At 35.4% G+C, this 24,557-nt stretch overlaps 1 protein-coding gene across 1 annotated transcript; it reads left to right on the top strand.

Annotated features, from left to right (window-relative positions):
* Positions 1 to 386: 386 nt before the first annotated feature.
* Positions 387 to 24,255, top strand: LOC120172705. Its single transcript, XM_039180104.1, has 3 exons — positions 387 to 472; positions 23,718 to 24,007; positions 24,093 to 24,255. Exons 1-3 carry the CDS (start codon positions 411 to 413, stop codon positions 24,107 to 24,109), a joined length of 369 nt encoding a protein of 122 aa, XP_039036035.1. The 5' UTR covers positions 387 to 410; the 3' UTR covers positions 24,110 to 24,255.
* Positions 24,256 to 24,557: the final 302 nt, after the last annotated feature.

The raw sequence follows: 24,557 nt of genomic DNA, 5'->3' as shown, positions 1-24,557 counted from the left end.
GTTGAGAATATTTGAACATAAAAACTACCATGTATTCGCCCAAGATTAAAAAACAAATACTCTTTTCTTTCGATTGTTATTGGTTTGGGCTTGTGCTGCTTGATTTTACTTCGTATGTGCTCTTAAGCTGTGGATCAGTTTCGTAAGGTTGTTAAAGAAAGATAATAAACAGAAACAAGGTGTAACCTATGACTTAATATGATCGGCTAACTCAAAATCCATGTTCTTGATCGTAGGTACTGCGGTTGACAAAACACTCTTTCTTTAGTTCCATGCACATTGTAATAGGTGGAATTCATATTCATTTGGCTACTAGTTACTTCTTTTATTACCTATAAATAGCTGAGTACCATCTTCGTTTGAGTTCAAGTTGTAGATCAAAATTATCCCTCCTGAATTGCATTGTGAAAATGGAAACCCCGGTGAAGTACATCTGCGTTCTTGCGTTTCTTGTGAGTATGACCATTGCAGGGTTCCATGGAGTCGAAGGAACTGCTTATTATTATGGTCCCTGTGGGAAACACGACATCACGCAGCACAGCATCGGAGAGTCCCGGTTTCAGAGCGTTGCTGCAAAACGCTGCAACATTGTTGATCGCCCTGTGGCTACCAGTGGAGGTACAATCGCATTTTGCGTTACATTTACTCCCATATGGTGTTAGTTTGAATATTCTAATGCAGTTTTTGCTTATTTGTTGCAGCTTTCACTCTTCCTTAACTCTCAAGACTCCCCATTGCGTGGTATCAACAGCATAAACATGCGGGATTGCCTGTAAAATCCAGCATTTATAAGTGAAATAAAAATCTGTTGATGTATCTTTGAATAACAAGTAAAAAGTGTGGTATTTCTTTGAATAATAATAAACAGAAGTGCACTTGTCTTTGTAAATCGTCTGCTTCTAATCGGATAGACCGTGTGCTTGAATACAACGGTGTTGGCAGTAGCATGGTCTGTACAGTGGACACACATATCCGAAACAATGCCAATTGGTTTTAAAAACGACGTTAGATGCATCACCGTCACCCTCCATGGTGGCCGCCACGGCTGTTTTGGTTTCACCACCGTAAGAACTGCTACGTACCATTGTCATAATTAAAACCGAAACACATATTCACAATAACTCGATTATGACTACACTCACCTAATCTTAACTTTCAAAATATTGGAATATTGCAGGACTTGTTTCAAGATGCAAGGAAAGAGTTATTTAATTCATTGTTTCGTTCACAAGAAGTCTCCTCAACACAATATACAATACTGTTTTTATACACAGCCTTAGCAACACAGAAAACCTCCTAACTGACTAACAAACTCATAACAACCTAGCTTCTAGACTAACTTCTAGAACCTGGACATGCATGTGCTGCATGCATATGCATGGCATTACACAATCACACTTTTTATCCACGTGAGCCTGCATCATTCTCTCAACATTCTCCCTGCTTTCTCAACCTTCTTGATGAAAAGATGAACAATTGAATCGAAAGTGCTGACGCTTCCTTCCGTTCACTTGATCGAAAGTGCCGGTGCTTCCTTTCGTTCTTCTTGAATCGAAAGTGCCGATGCTTCCTTCCGTTCACTTTGAATCGAAAGTGCTGATGCTTCTTTCGTTCTTCTTATTCACCTTCATTTCTTTATTCTTCACCCTCTTTTACAAGGTTTCTTGACATATTTTTTTATGGACTCTTGGCTGTGAACTTTCAAGTTCCATGACACTTTGAGATAGAAGCAACAAAAGCAACAAAATGAATACAAAATTAAACACACAAAAGAATTATACTACTATGTAGAAATAGAGGTGCAATAAGAGAAAAATCTAGCTTTGTCCACTGGAACACCCATTGCACGATAAGCCAAGTGTCTGCCATCAGGGAGCTGGATTCGGCTTGCGCTAGGAGGATGAACAAGTACTTTCTTTACTGGTGGTGCCGATATATCATGCGCACCATTCAAATTTAGAGTTGAAAGTGCAAGGATGAAAACAAAAAAGATAGCAGGCCAAGCGTGAATAGGATCATGTTCCTGAGGCAAGAACTCATTCAAGAAATTCAACCGACTTGAGACCTTAGCCACGGGTCCACCAAGCTTCTGAACTATAAACGAATCCTCAGTAACTTTCGATTCCAAAAATTCCTTCACTTGTTCCGTTTGCTGCAAAACATCTCTACATCCTCTTCCAAGCTCTAGAATCATCTCGCACCACGATTTTAACAATTCCTTCACTTGTTCCTTCAAGGCCTCCGGCGGTTCCATTTCATGATCACTCTCAGCAACCGCCGTCGGTTTCTGATCAGTGAACGGCGGTAACGACGGGAAAATTATTTCCTCAATGTATATTTTCCTCGGATCTTCCACCAAACTCGCCAGCTCCTCCCGCCACGCGTCCAATCCTCTCACTTCTGCAATGAAATCGAAAACCTTCTCCAAGAATTCAACGGAATTCGCTGGATCCAAGCTGGTAGTGAACGACACCGGTTTAGCAGCCGGTGCCACTGCCGAAGATGCCGAAGGCATTTTCTCCTCCTCTTCCATGCAGTGGAAGAAAACAAAATAAAGTCAGCAAGCCATAACAGCTTCAGCGGAAGAAAAATGAACCAGGATCTTTTTGGCGAATGATACCATATTGGAATATTGCAGGACTTGTTTCAAGATGCAAGGAAAGAGTTCTTTAATTCATTGTTTCGTTCACAAGAAGTCTCCTCAACACAGTATACAATACTGTTTTTATACACATCCTTAGCAACACAGAAAACCTCCTAACTGACTAACAAACTCATAACAACCTAGCTTCTAGACTAACTTCTAGAACCTGGATATGCATGAGCTGCATGCATATGCATGGCATTACACAAGAACACTCTTTATCCACGTGAGCCTGCATCATTCTCTCAACACAAAATGCCTAGAATCAATATATTAATCAAAGACTTTGACTTTGATTTTTTTATTAGAGATTTCCACCTAACCTTCTTTCTCTAGCCATAACATTCAAAGATATATTTATCATCTAAAGTCATATTCAACGTGAACACTAAATTTTCATTAATCTAAATGAGAACAAGTTTATGATTTCACTTTCATTTCGTAAAATTATGTTTAATTTAAGGTTCAAACCAATAAATTAGGGTTAATAGAATGCATTAAAAAAGCTCTCAAATGAGTTTTACTAATTTCTCGGATTAAAGATAAAAAGGAAATTTGGACCGATTATAAAGTAATAACACCTAGGTACCTTATTCTTCAAAATCCACTATCTCGGGTCAATGGTTTAACCATGAAAAGTAGTTTTTTTTTCCCGTTTCTCTCTTATTTTCATTTAAGTGCCAAAACTTTCAATGTTCATATTTTAGCTCCTAAAGTTTCAATGTTTACATTTTAACCTCAATAAACTTTCAACTTTTACATTTTAGTCTTCAATTACAAATCGAATTAAAGTATATTCCAATCGAACTGATTTATCTCCGTTAGACACGCATGCAAGAGCTTGAAACAATCAAATTTATTCATTATATTTTAATTATCATATTTTATAATGTTTTACCTTCTTTTTCATGTTATTTAAAAGGTTTAATTGTCAAAAAGGTGTCCCATGTATGTTTTTTTTTCTAGCTTGGTGCCTAACGCTTCTCAATTTAGGTTAAGACGCGACGGACCGTTAATTTCGGCTGTTAAGTGACACATGACATTTGTTTATTATTAAAAATTAATTTTGTAATTAAAATAATAAGAAATTAATTAATGAAAATTGAAAATTAAAAAGTTAAAAACCTTTTAACTTTTTACCCTTTAACCCTAAACCTAGTAACTTGTCCCATGTTTGTTTGAAGCTTCCTCTGTCCTTAATTTTCTCTCCACAGCCGGAACTCTTCTCTTCCTCGATTACCTCTCGCAGTGGGTATTCGAATGAGGTATTTCCTTATTAGGCGACTGCCATGGAGGTTGACGAACAATCACTCTCACAATCTAGAACAAAAAAGTCCAAGAAGAGGAGCATTGAAGAGGATCTTAATGAGGCAATGGAACCAGTAAAACGAAATCCTTGAACAAAACATGAGAATTTGCAAGTCAAAATCCAACTTTTCCAATAGCAATCAAACAAGATTCCATCTTTACTTGCCTATTTCCCATCTGGCTATAATCCTTGCAAAACCCAACAAGAGGAATGAGGAGCCAACGAACCCAAGGTCAAAGTTTTTAGAAACATGGCTCAGAGAAAGAGTAATAGGCTTCAGGTTGTGGTTAGCCCCGGTGGGTCGAATGTCGATTTTGTGGGATCGAGTTATATTGGTGCGGCTGCTGCTGCACAAGTTTGCTGGTACTCACTTGGTGTTCTTGATAAGGAAGCCGATACTGACTTGGGGAAGAGAGTGACGGGGAAGAGAGGGAAAATGATTTAGGGTATTGACTTCATCTTCACTTCCACCACCACCGACTTAACCTTTCCTTGTTCTAGAGCTCGTTTCAGTTTAGCAAGGTCTAGTCTCTCAGTTTCAATGATTTAGGAAAAATGATTGAGCATTTTTTTTACGTTTAAGCCTACTGAAAATTATTGTTTCACATGCTTGTCGTGTCATACTCGTATTCCTTATTTGTATCCGTCCTTCATAATGTATTACCTATTTACACGAACTGAAGCACAATAAAATTAGAGAAAATAACTTCAGTGACAAAAAATGCCGTTAATATACGATTTTAACCAACTTTTTTTTATTTGTGAAAATAACCAACAAATTCACAACATATTTTCCAAATTCACAACGCTAATTACCGATATAGGTAAACACAACTATCGCAACGCGAATTTCGTTTTCGCAACGTGAATTTCGCAAATCGAATTTGCCAATTTCGTAACTTAATTACCGATATAGGTAAACACAGTAGAAAAAATCCGGTCAAAAATCCGAATTTGCCAATTTGAAAACTGAGTTGCGAATTTGACAAATTCGTGATGCGAAATGTAAAATCTCATCTCTTAAAGAAAAAATCAGTTCGACAGTTCATTTGTTTGGTTAAAGTTAAACGAATGAACGAATGAACATGAACATACGCTCGTTTGTGTTAGTTTAATTCATTTACAGGCGTAGGTTTAGCTGAGTGATTCATACGTGGACTTAGCAACTGGGATGTCCCAGGTTGAAAACCACTCCAGTGCATTACACGAATTTGCTAAATTCGCAACTCAGTTTTCAAATTGACGTATTCGGATTCTTTTACTGGATTTTTTCTACCGTGGTTACCTATATCGGTAATTAAGTTTTGAAATTGACGAATTCGATTTACGAAATTCGTATTGCGATAGTTGTGCTTACCAATGTCGGTAATTAGCGTTGCGAAAACGATATTCGTTTTGCGAAATAGGAGTTCGCGTTGCGAATTTGTTGATTATTTTTACAAATCTAAAAAAAGTTGGTTAAAATCATATATTATAAAGCATTTTCGTCACTGAAGTTATTTGGAAAAAGGGAAAGAAGAAGGGTCTTTTACAGCTGGAGGTGTGAAAATACTCCCAAGTCCCAAAGATGGATCCCACAGAAACAAATTGAAAAACACAAATTTTTATATTAAAAAAAGAGTAAAAGAACGACGAACTGGCAATTGATAGACCATGCATTTTAAAGGTAATGCTAGCTGCTCAGTTTCAAATTCTCTCTTTCGATTGTTATTGACCTGAGCTTGCGCTGCTTGATTCTAGTTGGTATGGGCGCTTAAACTGTGGATCAGTTTAATTAGGTTGGTTAAATAAAGATAACACAGTGAAACAAGATGTCTGTAACCTAGACTTAATATGTTCAGCTGACTCAAAATACATGTTCTTCAATACAGATACTGCACCTCACCAAACACTCTTTCTCTAGTTCCATGTCCCTTGTATTTGTAAACGGCGGAATTCATATTCATCTGCCTACTTTCTACTTCTTTTTTCTCACTATAAATAGCTGAGGACCATCTTCGTTTGAGTTCAAGTTTTTCACAAGCACCGTCTTGGTTCGAGTTCCAATTGTAGATCGAAAGCATCCCAGCTGAATTGCATTGTGGAAATGGAAACCCACTGAAGTACATCTGCGTTCTTGCGTTTCTTGTGAGTATGACTGTCGTAACCGGTTTTCGTCCGGGCACGAATTTTTTTTATACTTGGTGAGAAAAGTAATGTGAATAAATGGTTTTTAAAATAATTTAGGAGTCGTCATCGGCCTTTTGGGTCAGGTAGGTCGAATACCTAAAAATCATCTTTTAAAAGAGTTTTTAGAAAACATCAGTTAAAAGATAAACTGATCTGCGTTTAACCAAAAATTCATTCTTTTTATTAATAAAAAGGGATTCGTGGTCGATTACGTTTAGGGAAGGATTAGCACCCCTACAACGCCCAAAATTGGTACTTTATTAATTATAAATTGTCTCTATTATTAGAAATTAAAAATTAAAAATATATTTAATTTATAATCCTATTATTTTAAGATTATAATTATGAAAAAAATATATATTAATTTATATATATTTATAAATAAAATATTTATTTATTTAGAAATATCAGAAAAGGACTTCTAGGTGCCTTAAGACAGCTCTTTTCTTTGATATTAATAAATAATTAAAACAATTAATATATAATTTATAAAATAAGATATTTATTTATTTAAAATATCAGAAAATAGACATCCAGTTATTTTAAGACTACCCTTTCTTAATATTGGAAAATAAATAAATATTAAAATAAAATTAAAATAAGTTAAAAATAATTAACTAAGATTTTAATAAAATACATATTATTTATTAGATAAATATATATATTTATCGTTAAATAATAATAATAATAATAATAGTAATAATAAAAAATTAACATATAAAATTAACATATAACTAAACAATGAACAAAATTAAAACTATATATTTAAAATAAATAAAAATTGAAATTAGTGACTAAATTGTAACTTAATAGAATTAAATACCTAATTCATAATTAATTATTTAAAATTTGAGTGACTAAACATGCTATCTTTTTTATTAATTTAGTGACTAAACTAAAATTATATAAATTCGAATATCATATTAAAATAAATTAAAAATATGTACTCGGGATCAAAATATTAATTATTAAAATTAAAGGACTAAATACGTATTTTATCTAAAATATTTATAATTACGTTTAAGGGCTAAAATATAAATAAATAAAATTTAGAGACCAAATTAAAAGGATTATAAATTTGATTCAGTGACTAAAATGTAAAACATATAAAACAGAGGGACTACGGACAGGGTTTAACGTTTAAAAATTACACAAATAGCCCTCCCCAAAACGGCGTCGTTCGAGGAGGCTATGTAAACCCGAAACGGCTGGCCCGAAGGGCCAGCTCTCTCATTTCTCACTTTCTTTCCTCTCTCTACTTCGAGAGAGTTTAAAACTCTCTCGCTTCTCTCTAAAATAGAGAGAATGGCTTCGACCGGTAGCCGTTCGCCGGTGTTAACCCCGTCGCCGGCCATCGCATCCGGTGGCCGGAATTTTTTTTTTACACCTAAATATAGATCGGACCATCCTATTGATGGTTCCGATGACCGTTTCCCTTAAAAGACTCCCGATCGGAGCAAATCTACGAAAATACCTTCGGTTTTTGAAGGTTTTCGATGACGTGTGAAGGCTTCGGTGATGTTGCAACTTCCTCAGTAAGTATCTCTCCGTCTTCTCCTTGTTTTTTCTTTTTGTTTGTGGTTGCTGGTTTGCTTGCTTTTTTTTCTTGTTTCTTGTTTCTTTTTTCTTTCTTTTTTCTCTCTCTCCTCTTCTTTGCAGGTGGTTAATGGCTTTATAGCCATCACCGGTGTGGCTCTCGGACCGGGTAAAAGAGTGGAGTTTGGTGAGTCACTGAACTTCCAGTGGTGACTCACCGTTGGGGTGACATGTGTGCGGCTGGAGTGGCTCTTCTGGAAGCTTTCGACGAGACATGACAGCGGTGGAGATGGTGGGAGTAGCTGCGGCGGTCGTGTGGCCCTAGGGTATCATCACCCTAGGGTTTGTGCTGGATGCGTGTGGGCCGTTGGATCTCTCAGATCCAACGGCTGTGATGCTGAGGCGGCTGGATGATATGGAAACATAAGGCGGCGGCGCGCGGGGCTAGGGTTAGAAAACCCTAGCTAAAACCCTAAATGTTTTAGGGTTTCCATCTGGTTTGCGCCAACTGTAAATGGGTTTAAGGTTATGCTTGGTCCATTTCTGATCGGGCCTGGTTGTAATCGGGCCAGAGTTGGGCCTTGGGTTGTATATGTAATAAAATAATAATAATAAAAATAATATTAATAATAATAATAGTAATAAAAATAATAAATATAATAAAAAACCAAATATATATAAAAAAGTAGTGTCTTCAGCTGCCCCTCTTTGCTCATTCTTGTGTTAACAAGAATAGGGCAAAGACGAAAAGACAATAAGTTTTTTTTCATTTGACTTCATTTGATTATGATGGTAATGGTAAACAAAATCTTCTTTGAGATTAGTTCTTTTCATTATGAACTTTTCCACTGGGGATGATAATTTGTCTCCTTTTGTGATGTAATCTAGCAAAGAGTTGAACAAATTCTTCTCTTTCAGATGAGTTCTTCTCATTATGAACACTTCTGGCAATGTTGATGCTGATCTATCTTCTTCTGTGATAGAATCTTGCAAAAGGTTGAACAATTTCTTCTTATTATGAATTTTCTCTGGAAAAGTGTATGCTAATCTATCTCCTTCTGTGATAGAGTCATGCAAAAGGTTGAACAAGTTCTTCTCATTATGAACTTGTTCTTCCTCTTCAGATGAGTTCTTCTTATTATGAACTTTCTCTGGAAATGCTGATCCATCCAGTGATGGATTTGAGCAAAAGGTTGAATAAGTTCTTCTCATTATGAACTTCTTCTCATTATGAACTTCTTCTTCCTTCTTCAGATGAATTCTTCTCATTATGAACTTTCTCTGGAAATGCTTATCCATCCAGTGATGGATTTGAGCAAAAGGTTGAATAAGCTCTTCTCATTATGAACTTCTTCTTCCTTCTTCAGATGAGTTCTTCTCATTATGAACTTTCTCTGGAAATGCTGATCCATCTAGTGATGGATTCAAGCGAAAGGTTGAATAAGTTCTTCTCATTATGAACTTCTTCTTCCTCTTCAGATGAGTTCTTCTCATTATGAACTTTCTCTGGTAATGCTGATCCATCGAATGATGAATTCAAGCAAAAGGTTGAACAAGCTCTTCTCATTATGAACTTCTTCTTCCTTCTTCAGATAAGTTCTTCTCATTATGAACTTTCACTTGAAATGATGATCCATCGAATGATGAATTCAAACAAAAAGTTGAACAAGTTCTTCTCATTATGAACTTCTTCTTCTTCTTCAGATGAGTTCTTCTCATTATGAACTTCTCTGGAAATGTTGATCCATTGAATGATGGATTTAAATCTTTGCTAAAATCTTTGAAATTCCTGTCAAAATTCAACATGGATAAAATGAATGAAAATGCACCTATTTTTGCAAATGCCTAAATATGATGCATGAATGTTAAGTTTATTTTTATTTGATTTCAAATTGGTGAACTTAGTATTTCTTCAGTTGTGTAGAAATCCAATAAATCTTTCTTCTTCAAATCGGAGAATCTATCATCTTTGAAAAATGTAGATGTAGATATAATGTCACAAAACCCCTTGAGAACAAAACTCAATGGCACAGGCTCTTGAAAAGTTTGCACTTATGTAACATGTTGATTCTGATAACTACTCATCTAATTATGAAGTGATCTCTCAATATGATTTCACAGATATTGATAGTTCTTTTGATACCAAGAAAATCCTGAATTCTGATTCTGATGAGGAGAGTAAACTGTTATACTTGACGAAAATGGGATACTCAAATGCTATGTCTTCAATAGTCATGGAGAGATGTGGTCCGGATTCATCAATTGTAGAGTTGACAGATTTTATATGTGCTGCTCAAATGGCTAAGGCTGCTGACACACTTTTTCCGGTAAAAGATAGGAAGCCATTATACAATGATCCCAATTACAAGAAAAGGCGAAACTTGGGCTATGATTTTCTTAAAAAAGAAGAAGCAGAGGAAGCTTGAAAAAAAGCTTCTTAATGAAGACAATCATGCAGTTCATCTTTCAATTCTAATGATTCGTTCTGTGGTTCCTACCGAACCAGATCAGATAACTCAAAGAACACTTCCAGAAGATGCTATTGGGTCTCCTTATTTCTACTATAAGCAAATTCATCTTTCAAATCTAATAATTGGTTTTGGGGTTTATACCAAACCAGATCAGATAACTCAAAGAACACTTCCAGAAGATGTTATTGGGTCTCCTTATTTCTACTATGAGAAAATTCATCTTTCAAATCTAATAATTGGTTTTAGGGTTTATACCAAACCAGATCAGATAACTCAAAGAACACTTCCAGAAGATGCTATTGGGCCTCCTTATTTCTACCATGATAACGTGGCACTTGTTCCAGTTAATGTTTGGACTGGAATATCACAGTACTTATTCGATGTAGAGCCAGAATTTTTAGATTCGAAGCATTTTCATGATGCTACACTGAAAAGGGGCTATATTCATAATCTGCCAATTGAGAACATATTTCTTCTTGTTCCGCTTCCAAATAACTCTATGATGGTGATAATTTGCTTACTTTGTATTCCATGCCTTTAAAAGTATTAACATAAAGTGATATTCAGAAATCTTTAACTTATTTCAAAATTATGTTAATCCATTTACAAAATAAAAGAATAAGTTGAATTTTCGAAAATAAATTGAATCTCAAATAAATTGAATTTAGAGAAAATAAACTTAGAATTTATTAATAAATAGATAGAATTGTATTCAAAGTTATGGCAAGAATAGGAATGATAAAAATTCAAATGACTCAACAAATTATTAGCATAAGTATTTCTAAATTAATCAAATTGATATAATTTAGAGTACTGATGTAAGCTTTTGTCTGAAAGATCTCAAACGTTGTCAGAATGCTTGTAGATGTGAAGTTCCTCTCAAACTATCAAAATCTTAAGAGGATTCAATTGCCAGATGCCTAATATCAACATGCATTTGAGCCGCCCATTCAGGTTTTCAACCCAAATCCTTCCTTTGGTTACAAGATGCCCTTTGCGGGTTTTCATCTTGACCCCCTTTTTTCTTTTTCTTTTTTTTTTTCTTTTCTTTCTTTTTTTTTCAATTTTTTCTTCAAGCATAATATTTCTTGACAGAATCTGAGTTTATTGGATTTCTCAGAATTTTTCCATCCATTTCTGCCAAGATCAACGCTCCTCCGGAAAAGGCCTTTTTTACAACGTATGGCCCTTCCCAATTAGGCATCCATTTCCCACGGAAATCTTTATGTATAGGCAAGATCTTTTTTAGTACTAGATCACCCTCTTGGAATTCTCTTGGATGTACTTTCTTGTCATGAGACTTCATCATCCGTTTCTGATACATCTGTCCATGGCAAATAGTTTTCAATCTTTTCTCCTCAATAAGGTTTAACTGATCAAATCTAGCTTGGATCCATTCAGATTCATCCAATTTTATTTCTCTCAAAATTCGAAGTGATTAAATCTCAACTTCAATTGGTAAGACTGCTTCCATCCCATAGACTAAATAAAAAGGCGTTGCCCCAGTAGATGTTCGAACAGTAGTTCAGTATGCATATAAAGCAAAAGGTAACTTCTCGTGCCAATCTTTGTAAGTTTCAGTGGTCTTTGTAATGATTCTCTTGATGTTCTTATTTGCTGCTTCAACTGCCACATTCATCTTTGGACGATATGCCACTGAGTTTGCATGTTTTATCTTAAACTGTGCACAAAGTTCGGTCATCATTTTGTTGTTCAGGTTCAGAGCATTATCTGTAATGATCCTTTCTGGTAGGCCATACTGGCAAATTATCTCTTTCTTTATGAATTTGCAGACTGTGGACCTCTTAATATTGGCATATGAATCAGCTTCAACCCACTTGGTAAAATAATCAATTGCCACAAGGATGAAGCAATGTCCATTCGATGCTTTTGGTGTGATTGCCCCAATGACATCTATTCCCCACATAGAAAATGGCCAGGGTGCTGTCATTACATGTAAAGGAGATGGGGGTACATGAATCTTATCTGCATATATCTGGCATTTATGGCATTTCCTTGCATAATCAATGCAATCTGTGTGCATGGTAGCCCAATAATATCCATATCTCATTATTTTTCTAGCCATGGAAAGACCATTTGCATGTGTTCCACATATCCACTGTGTACTTCTTCAATGATGCTTCTGGCTTCGCTGGTATTTAAACATCTCAATAGCATTTGATCATTGCTTCTTCTATACATAGTATCGCCATCAAGAAAATATCCATCAGCCATTCTTCTCAAGGTTCTTTTATCAATTTCAGATGCATTTTGTGGATAACTTTGATTTTTGATATATTGTAGGATATCATGATACCATGGTTTACCATCTACCTCTTCTTCCACACTATAACAATGTGCATGAATTTCATATACTTGCATTTTGATTGGCATCATATCAACTTTCTTAGTTGCCTGAAACATAGCAGCTAATGTAGCCAAAGCATCTGCCATTTGATTTTCTTCTCGAGGGAGATAATTGAAGGTGACTCTCTCAAATTCTTTCACTAATTCGAGAGTAAAATTTTGGTATTCCAACAATTTGGGATCTTTTGTTTCCCATTCACCTCGTAATTGATACACCACTAACGATGAATCTCCATATATCTTGAGACATTTGATTTTTCTTTCTATAGCTGCTTTCAATCCCATGACACAAGCTTCATATTCTGCCATGTTATTGGTGCAAAAGAACTCCAGTCTACTTGTAAAGGGATAATAAATATTTTCTGGAGAAATTAATACTGCCCCGATTCCTCGTCCCAGGGCGTTGGATGCTCCATCAAAGTAAAGCTTCCAAGATGCATCATTTTTTCCGACTTCTTTATTCATGGATATGCACAACAAATCTTCATCTGGAAAATTGAAACTCAAAGGCTGATAATCATTCGATACACGACTGGCCAGAAAATCAGCTATGACACTTCCTTTTATCGCTTTTTGGTTGACATATACAATATCAAACTTGGATAATAACATCTGCCATCTAGCCATTCTGCCTGTCAAAGCTGGTGATTCCATTAAGAATTTCAAAGGATCAAGTTTGGATATCAACCAAGTAGTATGATATAACATGTATTGTCTGAGTCTTCGAGTAGCCGACACCATGGTACAACATAATTTTTGTATTGGTGGATATCGAATTTCACAATCAGTAAATTTTTTGCTCAGATAATAAATAGCTTTTTCTTTTCTTCCAGATTCATCATGCTGTCCCAGTACACATTCCATCGAATTTTCAAAGACTGTCAAGTAGAGAATTAACGGTCTATCAGGCATTGGTGATACTAAAATTGGGGCATTGGATAAATATTTCTTAATAATATCCAAAGTTTCTTGACATTCATCATTCCAGACTTCAGGATTGTTCTTTCGAAGTAATTTGAACACTGGATCACATTTTTCAGTTAATTGAGAAATGAACCGAGATATATAATTTAATCTTCCCAAAAAGCTTCGAACTTCTTTTTTTGTATTGGGTGGTAGAAGATCTTGAATTGCTTTTACTTTATCTGGATCAATCTCGATTCCTTTTTTACTGACCATAAATCCCAAAAGCTTCGCGGAAGTTACCCCAAAAGTGCATTTAGCAGGGTTAAGCTTTAATTGATAGTTCCTCAATCTTTGGAAAAGCTTTCTCAAATTTTGAATATGTTCTTCTTCGGTTCAGGATTTGGCAATCATGTCATCTACATATACTTCAATCTCTTTGTGCATCATGTCATGAAACAAAGTTACCATGGCTCTTTGATACGTTGCCCCTGCATTTTTCAATCCAAATGGCATTACTTTATAGCAGAATGTGCCCCACATGGTTACAAATGTTGTTTTTTCCATGTCTTCAGGATTCATTTTTATCTGATTATATCCTGAAAAGCCATCCATGAATGAAAACCATGCGTGTCCTGCAGTATTGTCCACCAAGGTGTCTATGTGGGGTAATGGAAAGCTATCTTTCGGACTAGCTTTGTTGAGATCTCTGTAATCCACACACATTCGAACTTTTCCATTTTTCTTTGGTACTGGAACAATGTTGGCTACCCATTCTGGGTATTTGGCTGCCTGTAGGAAACCTGCATTAATCTGTTTCATCACTTCCTCTTTGATCTGTAACAATATTTCTGGCCTCATTCGCCTGAGCTTTTGTTGGACCGGTTTATATTCTGGATTGATTGGAAACTTGTGCATCACTATATTTGTACTCAAACCAGGCATATCTTGATAAGACTAGGCGAAGATATCTTTGAACTCTTGAAGGAGATTTTATCAATTTTTGTTTTATCTGGATTGTCAGAGTAGTACCAATTTTCACCTCTTTCATTTCTTCATCTGTTCCCAGATTCACAGTCTCAATCTCTTCTTTGTGAGGTAAAATTTGTTTATCTTCTTTTTCTACCAGTCTTAATAATTCAGTAGGAACATCACATTCCAGTTCATCCTTACACTCATTGATTTCCTCCAGACATATGGGCTGCTCTAAATTTATCTCTCGATTAAATTTAGGAATAAACATGCTATTATCATTGTGACACCTGCAAATTTAAGTTGGACATATTTCCGAAAGAATATTGTAAATTTATGAAATAAATAAATGTAAAAAAATGTAAAAAAATGTAAAAATGATTGCCATCTGAAAATTTTAAAGAAAATTTCTAATATACGTAGGAGCTGAAGAAGAAATCATTGCGTCTATAACAAGTGATGTTCAATATATTGAAACCAATGATGATGCTCTCGAATGTTCTTTCCGAGCATCATCATTGGTTTCAATATATGGAACATCACTTGTTATAGACGCAATGATTTCTTCTTCAGCTCCTACGCATATTAGTTGTCCATCAACAACGAATTTCAATTTCTGATGTAATGAAGAAGGAACGGCTCCTGCAGAATGAATCCATGGCCTCCCTAATAAACAATTATATGTAGGGTGGATATCCATCACCACAAAGTCAATATTATACACGACTGATCTGATTAACAACGGTATTTCCATTTTCCCAAGCACCTCTTTTTGAGTGCCATCAAAAGCTCGTACTACATTCTGATAACTTTTATGTGTGATTTATCCACAGGCATTCTTTGAAGTGTGACTAGAGGCATCAAGTTAAGAGCGGATCCATTGTCAATCAATACTCCTGGCAAAACATGACCATGACAATGTGTAGTAATATTCAAAGCTTTTACTGACCCCATTCCGTCTTCAGGTATTTCATCATTCGTGAACGTTATGTAATTGTTAGCGGCTATATATGTCCCACAATTCTGTCAAGTTTATTGAGGGACATATCTTCAGGGATAAAGGTTTGATTAAGCATTCTCTTCAAAGCATTTCTGTGTGCTTATGAATTCATCAATAGATCAAGAATAGAAAATTTTGCTTGTTGTTTATGTAGTTGTTCAACCACACTATACTCACTATGTTTCAGGAATTTCAAAAATTCTTGCGCTTGTTTTTCTGTTACAGGCTCATTGAATGCTGGAGGGGATTCATCATCAAATACCTTTTGGGGTATTACCATGGCTTTTCCTTTTGCTTTCATCTGTTCTGATGCATTGGATGTTTCGGGAGAGTAACATCTCCCACTTCTTGTAAAGAATCCGACTTCACTCACTGCTTCAGACGTTCTCTTCTGTTTTTTTCAGAGAAACAGATCCTCCTACCATTGAAACATTGGTAGTATAATTCCAAGGTACCCTGCGGGTATCCTTGTATGGAAATGGTAGAGGAGTGGTGATAACTACTTTCGGCTTTGTTGGTGCAGGAATCACTGTAGATGATTTCACATTAATGATCACAGGATCACTTGTTCTCTGATTAGGTTTAGAATCTTCTGATGAGCAAATCATCTTCTTTTTCCCTGGTTCTTCTTCAAAGAATTCTATCTCTCTGTTATTCATCAATTTTTGCATCAAATCCCTAAACTCAGGACATAGTTGAATTTCATGCCCCTTCTCTTGATGATATTCACAATAATTCTTGCCTTCATTATGCTTTGGCCTGAATTGTTGTGAAATTATACCGACTAAAGAGAGTTGTTGAAATATCCAAACAAAAGGAGATTTAATTTCAGAAACATCAGTTTTTGTTTTCTTTCTGTTCTGTTCTCTTCCTGAATTGCATTCACGTTTTTATCTCCAAGATTTGGCAATGGATGATTTGATGTAGATGGTGAATTGAATTCCAAGTTTCCAGTGTTGATCAAATTTTGAACCACCCTTTTGAATGCCAAACAGTTTTCAATAGAATGACCCGTAATTACTTCATGGTAAACACAATGTGCCTTTACATCATACCATGGAGGGAATGGTGGTTGCATGGGAACCAAAGGATAGGGCCGTATGACATCTGCTTTTAATAGCGAATCATAGATCTCAGCATAGGGTACTGGTAAAGGTGTAAAAGACAACCTTTCATTTTCCTTTCGAGATCCTCTGAACTCTGCTCGATTAGTGTTTGTTTCTTCTTTCTTAACCCTTGGCTGGGTTATTGTAACACTTTTTGATGAATCCTTGTTGTAAGAGTTTGCATTGTTGACTTCATTCTCTTTTTTTCGATACATAGGTCTTTTTGAACTAGACCCCTCATTTGATTCAATTTTGCCACTTTTCAAGACATTTTCAATGAGTTCTCCAGAAATGACCAAATCTGTAAAATTTCTGGTTGCATTCCCCATTAGATGATTTAAATAAGGAGCTTTCAATGTATGGACAAATATTACTGTGGCCTCTTTTTTTGACAAAGGTGGTTGAACTTGGGCTGCTGTGTCACGCCATCTTTGAACATACTGTCTGAACGTTTCGTTATTCTTTTTCTCCAAATTTTGGAGAGTCCATCTATCAGGGACCATGTCTGTTACGTGGCGGTACTGCTCTAGGAATGCTTTAGCCAGATCTTTCCAGGATCTAATGTTGGCTTTGGTCAATTGAGTATACCATTTTAAGGCTGGTCTTGTCAAACTATCTTGAAAGTAGTGAATTAACAATTTCTCGTCTTTCACATATCCTGTCATTCTGTGACAAAACATAGTAATGTGGGATGAAGGGCATGTGGTACCGTCATATCTATCAAATTCGGGAACTTTGAACTTGATGGGGATGATTAGGTCTGGAACCAAACTCAACTCACTAGCGTCAAACCCATAGAATGATTCAGTTATTTCCACGGATTTCATTCGTTCTTCTAAGCTCCTGATCTGTCTGGTCAATTCTTCATTTACTTTTTCCTTCTCATTCAGCTCATTCAAATCTGGGATTAGATGCTCAGTATTAAAATCCCCTATTTTCATATCTGATATAAGTGGATTTTTGCTTGAAGATGCAGGATCCACTTGTCAATTTTTATGTGGTTTGGCTTCTTGAAATGCTGATGTGCGGGCATTGATTTGTATAGGTGTAGTACCAGAGTGATAAATTGGTTCTGGTGGGAAACCTAGAGGATACATAGGTTCTTGGTCGAAAGATACAAGATTTTCATGCATTTTTCCAATGATAGCCTGCCTTTTAAACATGTCTTCTATTTTCTGCATCATGCTGTCTTGTGAGTTTGCAATACTAGCTTCAATTTTCTCTAGCTTCATTCTCATTTCTGCTTGTTCTTTATTATGTTGTTCCTCAATACGTTGTATTTTATCCTCCATAACTCTCTTAGTAGCTTGTCTAGTACCGAGTGATGTTGTATTTCTCTTTTGGCCAGAATAATTGCGATTGAAAATTCTTTTGATATTATTTTTTCAAATTTTAATTAATGAATGTTATAAAAATTATACATAAAGAAAATAATGCAATGAATAATGAATGTATGCAAAATGCATGTATGCAAAAGGTATTGATCCCAAAAAGTTAACTGTCATAGAACAACTTTCATCGGCATACAAAAGTTTTTTTATAATAATTAATAACTACAGATAAGGCGTAGCTTTCCTATTAAGCTCTATAATTTCTTTCATTAGCCATGACACCTTCTTTCCGAACTTAGAAACTGGATCAACGTGATGCTCAATTATTTTTGCTTCAACAGCTAGTTCCCCAACATATCTAGCAACTTCACTCATTTGTACCATGGCCTCGAATACCATATTACTTCTTTCTTCACTTCTTTCTACATAGAAATCAGTTGATTTTTGCCATTTTTCATTAGTTCCTTCGAGAGTTTGCTCTAACTCAGTGATTCTGACTTTACAATTGTGCAGAGTTTTTTCAAGATCTCTAATGCGTCTTCGCAGTGAAGCACTTTCCTCATTACTTTCTTTGAGATCACTAGGTCCTAGACGAACCTTTTCTTGAAATAATGACTCTTCAAGTTGCAAAATGTAAGCATTAAACTCTGAGTTTTTGTTTCTAGACTGATCCAGATCTTCTTCAAGTTTTATTCGTGCTTCTTGCGTTCTTTGATTAAGCTTCTGGATTTGAATATTCTTGTTTCTGCATCTTTGTATCCAATTGCTAGCCACTTCTTGCTCTACCTCAAGTTTGGTGTTGAAATTCTTTCTTTCCAGCTCCCATTTTTCTTTTTCAACATTGAACTCTTCAATCCTTTGGCCTCTGACTTCAAGCTCGGCAATTAGATGGTTCATTTCAGATTCAAATCCCTTGAACATGATATTTTTCTCACCCTCAAATTTATCAAGAATGTCACTCTTCATCTCTTCTAAATATTTGGCTCGATCCCTTTCTCTTTGCATTTCATTCATGATCTTGCGATGTTCAGCTTTGTGTTTTATAATTCGCTCTCTTCTGTCAACCTCAAAATCTTCCATTTTTTGCTTTCCTTTCTTAAGGCTTTTGAGTAGACGGCTATTCTTTCCTTTCAGATCTTCAACTTGACTTTTCTCGATGTTCAATTCTCTGGTCATCTGTACTGTTGATCGGCTCGGTCCTGATGCTTTCCGGGATTTATATAACTCCTGGTAATTTTTCTTTAATGCTCTGAATTCACCATCAACTTTTTCTTTGTTTTCTCTCAACATTGCACATTGTGATGAATGAAAGTCAATGTCAACACCCAACATAGCTTTATCTCGTCTCATTTGCTCTAATTCTCTTGACCATTCTTCTCTTTCTGCTTCAAACTCAGCTCTCAGGATTTCAATCTCTGATGGAACTACCTTAATGCAATCTTCCATAGAGATATCCTCAGTTTGGTCTGGTAGAGGAATATTTTCATTTTTCCTGACAGATCTCCATTCCTCATAATCATGAGTTAACATTTCTTTTGCTGCTTTAGCTCAGATACAAAAAGTTGTTTTCCAAGCTGTAAAAGCCTCCATGATATTTCTTTTATAATTTTTGCTGTGGAATGCGAACTCAGACGAATGTAATCCAGCAGTGACAGGTACAAATTGACGACCTTCATACTGTCTTATGACCAGAAGTGGTGCATATCTGATTCCTCCCCACAATCCGAGCAGCATTATCCAGTTGTAATTACCACATTTGTAAAAGAATTCCCTTTGGATTTGCCACGAGGCTCGCCAAACAATGTTATCGCTTTGCAGATTTCGAAAGGCATTAATCCACATATCTTTCGTAATTTCTTTCGGCCATTCTTGCTCCAGAAATTCTTATAATGGTGAGTAGTCCGTATTAAAGCGCCGGTATGAAACCTTTTCTATCCTCCAAAAATGGCTACGGATCCAGACATATAACAATTGGGTACACCATGAGAATCGTCCACCTCCTAGCTTTCTACAAGCGTTTAACGATCTGAAAGTCTCTGCTAGAATTGCAGAAGCATGATTAATCTTTTTTGGTAGCTGCTCAAACAAATCTACTACTGCAGCTTCAATATATCCCAATACTTTTGGGAAGATGACCATACCATACATACCCAGAGCAAAGAGATCGAATCGTACTTTAGTGTCTGGATGACTCTGAATAAGTTCTTTAATGTTGGTCCAAGCAATGCCTTCGCTTTCGCCCTTTTGTTTTGTACGGGATACCACCCATTCCTCTCGTACTCCAGCAATCTTTGCTAATTTAACTCGAAAAGGTTGAGTTTTAATTGACTTTGAATAAATTCGATTCTCCAAAGCCCCTTCTATATGTAGCAAAGTTGTGTACTCTTCAATAGTAGGGACCAAGTCCTCTTTATTGAGAGTGAAGCAATTGTACCCTGGATTCCAGAATTGAATTAGGGCTCGAAGTAAGTCATCATCAACTTCGACATAGAGCAAATATGGGATGTCTCTGTAAGTATGATAAAACTGCAACTTTTTGTTTGAGTCCCAACTTTCCCAAATGCTTCGCAAATCTTGCATATCATTTCTTTTTAGCGAAACTGGAGCATAACTGGCCAAGTCAGATACATAGTCATCTTGCAGATTGTCTCCTCCTTGTCTTTGTAAGTCCTCAGCCCACTGTCTTACTTCTGAGTTTAGAACTATTTGATTTGAACACTTTTTTATCCATGGATGAAGGTTTTCCAATGAGACAAATAACACGAGGATCAATGCCTTTTATCCTGTATGATGCTATGTAAACAGAAGAAATAAAGAACACACAAAAAGAAATGAATTAGTTTATATAAAAAAAAAAATTAATAATAATGTCTACCTAAATATCTTTATTTAAACATGCTTTCTTCATAATTTAAATAATTTAAATTCACATGTAATTTAATCAGTAAGAAAATAAATAAATAAATTAAAAGGAAAGTTAGAATTCATTTCTCCTGTGTGTACACCTATTTTGGACAAAATTTCGGTATGGCTTCAGATCGGAAGAGTTTTTAGGGTTTATTATATGCAGGGTTTCAGATCTAAGAATAAAGGTACCCGAATTGTCCTTTTAGTGCCCCCTTGGGCTGTTAACCCTCAATCCTAGTCCATCACAGACTAAAATGGATCGAGTTCAATTCGAGGGGATACACTTCTCTATGCCTGACACGGAGAATAAATTCTCACGAAGACATAGAGCATATGAACCCCGAAAGTTACTTTCTAGGTCTGACACAAAGAATAAATTCTCACGAAGACGTCGCTTTCACTTCCACTTAAAAGGGACAAACTCAATTATAAAGCTTTATGTTATGCAATGCAAGTGTTGTGTGTGAGGAGAAATGTTCAAACCTCTGACAGAAAAATAAATAATGAAAATATTTGCAAATAAAATGAAATATATATAAATACTATAAAAATAATAAGTATGTAAAAAATTTGAAAAGAAAGAATTATAAATTAAATATATGAATTTTTAATTTATAATTAATAGAGACAATTTATAATTGATTTTAAAAGTTTGACCAGCGTTCCCAGTGGAGTCGCCAAGCTGGCGTAACCGATTTTCGTCCGGGCACGAATTTTTTTTATACTTGGCGGGAAAAGTAATGTGAATAAATGGTTTTTAAAATAATTTAGGAGTCGCCATCGGCCTTTTGGGTCAGGTAGGTCGAATACCTAAAAATCATCTTTTAAAAGAGTTTTTAAGAAAACATCAGTTAAAAGATAAACTGATCTGCGTTTAACCAAAAATTAATTCTTTTTATTAATAAAAAGGGATTCGTGGTCGGCTACGTTTAGGGAATGATTAGCACCCCTACAACGCCCAAAATTGGTACTTTATTAATTATAAATTGTCTCTATTATTAAAAATTAAAAATTAAAAATATATTTAATTTATAATCATATTATTTTAAGATTATAATTATGAAAAAAATATATATTAATTTATATATATATTTATAAATAAAATATTTATTTATTTAGAAATATCAGAAAAGGACTTCTAGGTGCCTTAAGATAGCTCTTTTCTTTGATATTAATAAATAATTAAAACAATTAATATATAATTTATAAAATAAGATATTTATTTATTTAAAATATCAGAAAATTGACATCCAGTTATTTTAAGACTACCCTTTCTTAATATTGGAAAATAAATAAATATTAAAATAAAATTAAAATAAGTTAAAAATAATTAACTAAGATTTTATTAAAATACATATTATTTATTAGATAAATATATATATTTATGGTTAAATAATAATAATAATAATAATAGTAATAATAAAAAATTAACATATAAAATTAACATATAACTAAACAATGAACAAAATTAAAACTATATATTTAAAATAAATAAAAATTGAAATTAGTGACTAAATTGTAACTTAATAGAATTAAATACCTAATTCATAATTAATTATTTAAAATTTGAGTGACTAAACATGTTATTCTCTTTATTTATTAATTTAGTGACTAAACTAAAATTATATAAAATTCGAATATCAGATTAAAATAAATTAAAAATATGTACTCGGGATCAAAATATTAATTATTAAAATTAAAGGACTAAATACGTATTTTATCTAAAATATTTATAATTACGGTTAAGGGCTAAAATATAAATAAATAAAATTTAGAGACCAAATTAAAAGGATCATAAATTTGATTCAGTGACTAAAAATGTAAAACATATAAAATAGAGGGACTACGGACAGGGTTTAACGTTTAAAAATTACACAAATAGCCCTCCCCAAAACGGCGTCGTTCGGGGAGGGCTATTTAAACCCGAAACGGCTGGCCCGAAGGGCCAGCTCTCTCATTTCTCACTTTCTTTCCTCTCGCTACTTCGAGAGAGTTTAAAACTCTCTCGCTTCTCTCTAAAACAGAGAGAATGGCTCCGGCCGGTAGCCGTTCGCCGGCGTTAACCCCGCCGCCGGCCACCACATCCGGTGGCCGAATTTTTTTTTTTTTACACCTAAATATAGATCTGACCATCCTATTGATGGTTCCGATGACCGTTTCCCTTAAAAGACTCCCGATCGGAGCAAATCTACGAAAATACCTTCGGTTTTTGAAGGTTTCCGATGACGTGTGAAGGCTCCGGTGATGTTGCAACTTCCTCAGTAAGTATCTCTCCGTCTTCTCCTTGTTTTTTCTTTTTGTTTGTGGTTGCTGGTTTGCTTGCTTTTTTTTCTTGTTTCTTTTTTCTTTTTTCTTTCTTTTTCCTTTCTTTTTTCTTTCTTTTTTCTCTCTGTCCTCTTGTTTGCAGGTGGTTAATGGCTTTATAGCCATCACCGGTGTGGCTCTCGGACCGGGTAAAAGAGTGGAGTTTGGTGAGTCACCGGACTTCCAGTGGTGACTCACCGTTGGGGCGACATGTGTGCGGCTGGAGTGGCTCTTCTGGAAGCTTTCGACGAGACATGACAGCGGTGGAGATGGTGGGAGTAGCTGTGACGGCCGCGTGGCCCTAGGGTATCATCACCCTAGGGTTTGTGCTAGATGCGTGTGGGCCGTTGGATCTCTCAGATCCAACGGCTGTGATGCTGAGGCGGCTGGATGATATGGAAACATGAGGCGGCGCCACGCGGCGCTAGGGTTAGAAAACCCTAGCTGAAACCCTAAATGTTTTAAGATTTCCATATGGCTTGGGCCAACTGTAAATGGGTTTAGGGTTATGCTTGGTCCATTTCTGATCGGGCCTGGTTGTAATCGGGCCAAAGTTGGGCCTTGGGTTGTATCTGTAATAAAATAATAATATTAAAAATAATATTAATAATAATAATAGTAATAAAAATAAAAATAATAAATATAATAAAAAACCAAATATATATAAAAAAACTAGTGTCTTCAATGACCATTGCAGGGCTCAATGGAGTGGAGGGAACTGCTTATTATTATGGTCCATGTGGGAAACATGACATCGAGAAGGAGGCTGAGAAGTTGGAACCGTGTACATACGCAGCACAGCATCGGAGAGTACCGGTTTCAGAGCGTTGCTGCACCGTAATGGAGAAAAAGGTGAAGAATCCAGCCTGCCTATGCGCTGTTCTGTATTCTCAAACAGCATACAATGCGGGAGTGAGGCCGGAAATCGCAGTGACCATTCCGAAACGCTGCAACATTGTTGATCGCCCTGTTGGTTACCAGTGTGGAGGTACAGTTCACATTTTGCGTTACATTTACTCCTTGTATGGTGTTAGTTTGAATATTCTAATGCAGCTTTTGTTTATTTGTTGCAGCTTTCACCCTGCCTTAACTCTCAAGACTCCCCAATACATGGCATCAGCAGTATAAGCATGTTGGATTCTCTGTGACATCTAGCATTTTCAAGTTAAATAAAATCTGTTGATGTATCTTTAAATTATAAGAAAGAAATGTTGTTGTTTCTTTGAATAATGATAAGCAAAAGTGCACTTGTCTTTGCAAATCGTCTGCTTCTTGTTGAATAGAGCATGTGTTTGAGTTGGCAAGGGATAAGATTATGGGTTCACTTTTTGGAGGAAATTTTAGTCATTTGTGAAAATAATTAGGTTCAATAGAATTCTGAACATTGCAGATGATAGATAAAACAAATAACAAAGTCAACAAAAAGGGTAAACTACCTCAAGACGAGTTTTTTTGAAGAAGGGACCGAGTTCGCAAATAAGTATTTTTATGGATTTTTAAGTTTTACATTTCACCTACACTTTTTGGATGATGAAATA

The sequence above is a fragment of the Hibiscus syriacus genome, unplaced genomic scaffold (genome assembly GCF_006381635.1).
Source record: "Hibiscus syriacus cultivar Baekdansim isolate YM2019G1 unplaced genomic scaffold, ASM638163v2 tig00111877_pilon, whole genome shotgun sequence".
Lineage (NCBI taxonomy): Eukaryota > Viridiplantae > Streptophyta > Magnoliopsida > Malvales > Malvaceae > Hibiscus > Hibiscus syriacus.
The sequence above is the reverse complement of the archived record's forward strand: the minus strand, read 5'-3'. Positions and strand labels throughout refer to the sequence as shown.

Coding starts and splice junctions, on each gene's coding strand:
- LOC120172705 (XM_039180104.1), top strand. CDS start 411: ATGGAAACCCCGGTGAAGTACATCTGCGTTCTTGCGTTTCTTGTGAGT. Junction 473..23,717: donor GTGAGTATGACCATTGCAGG/GTTCCATGGAGT, acceptor GACCATTGCAGG/GCTCAATGGAGTGGAGGGAA.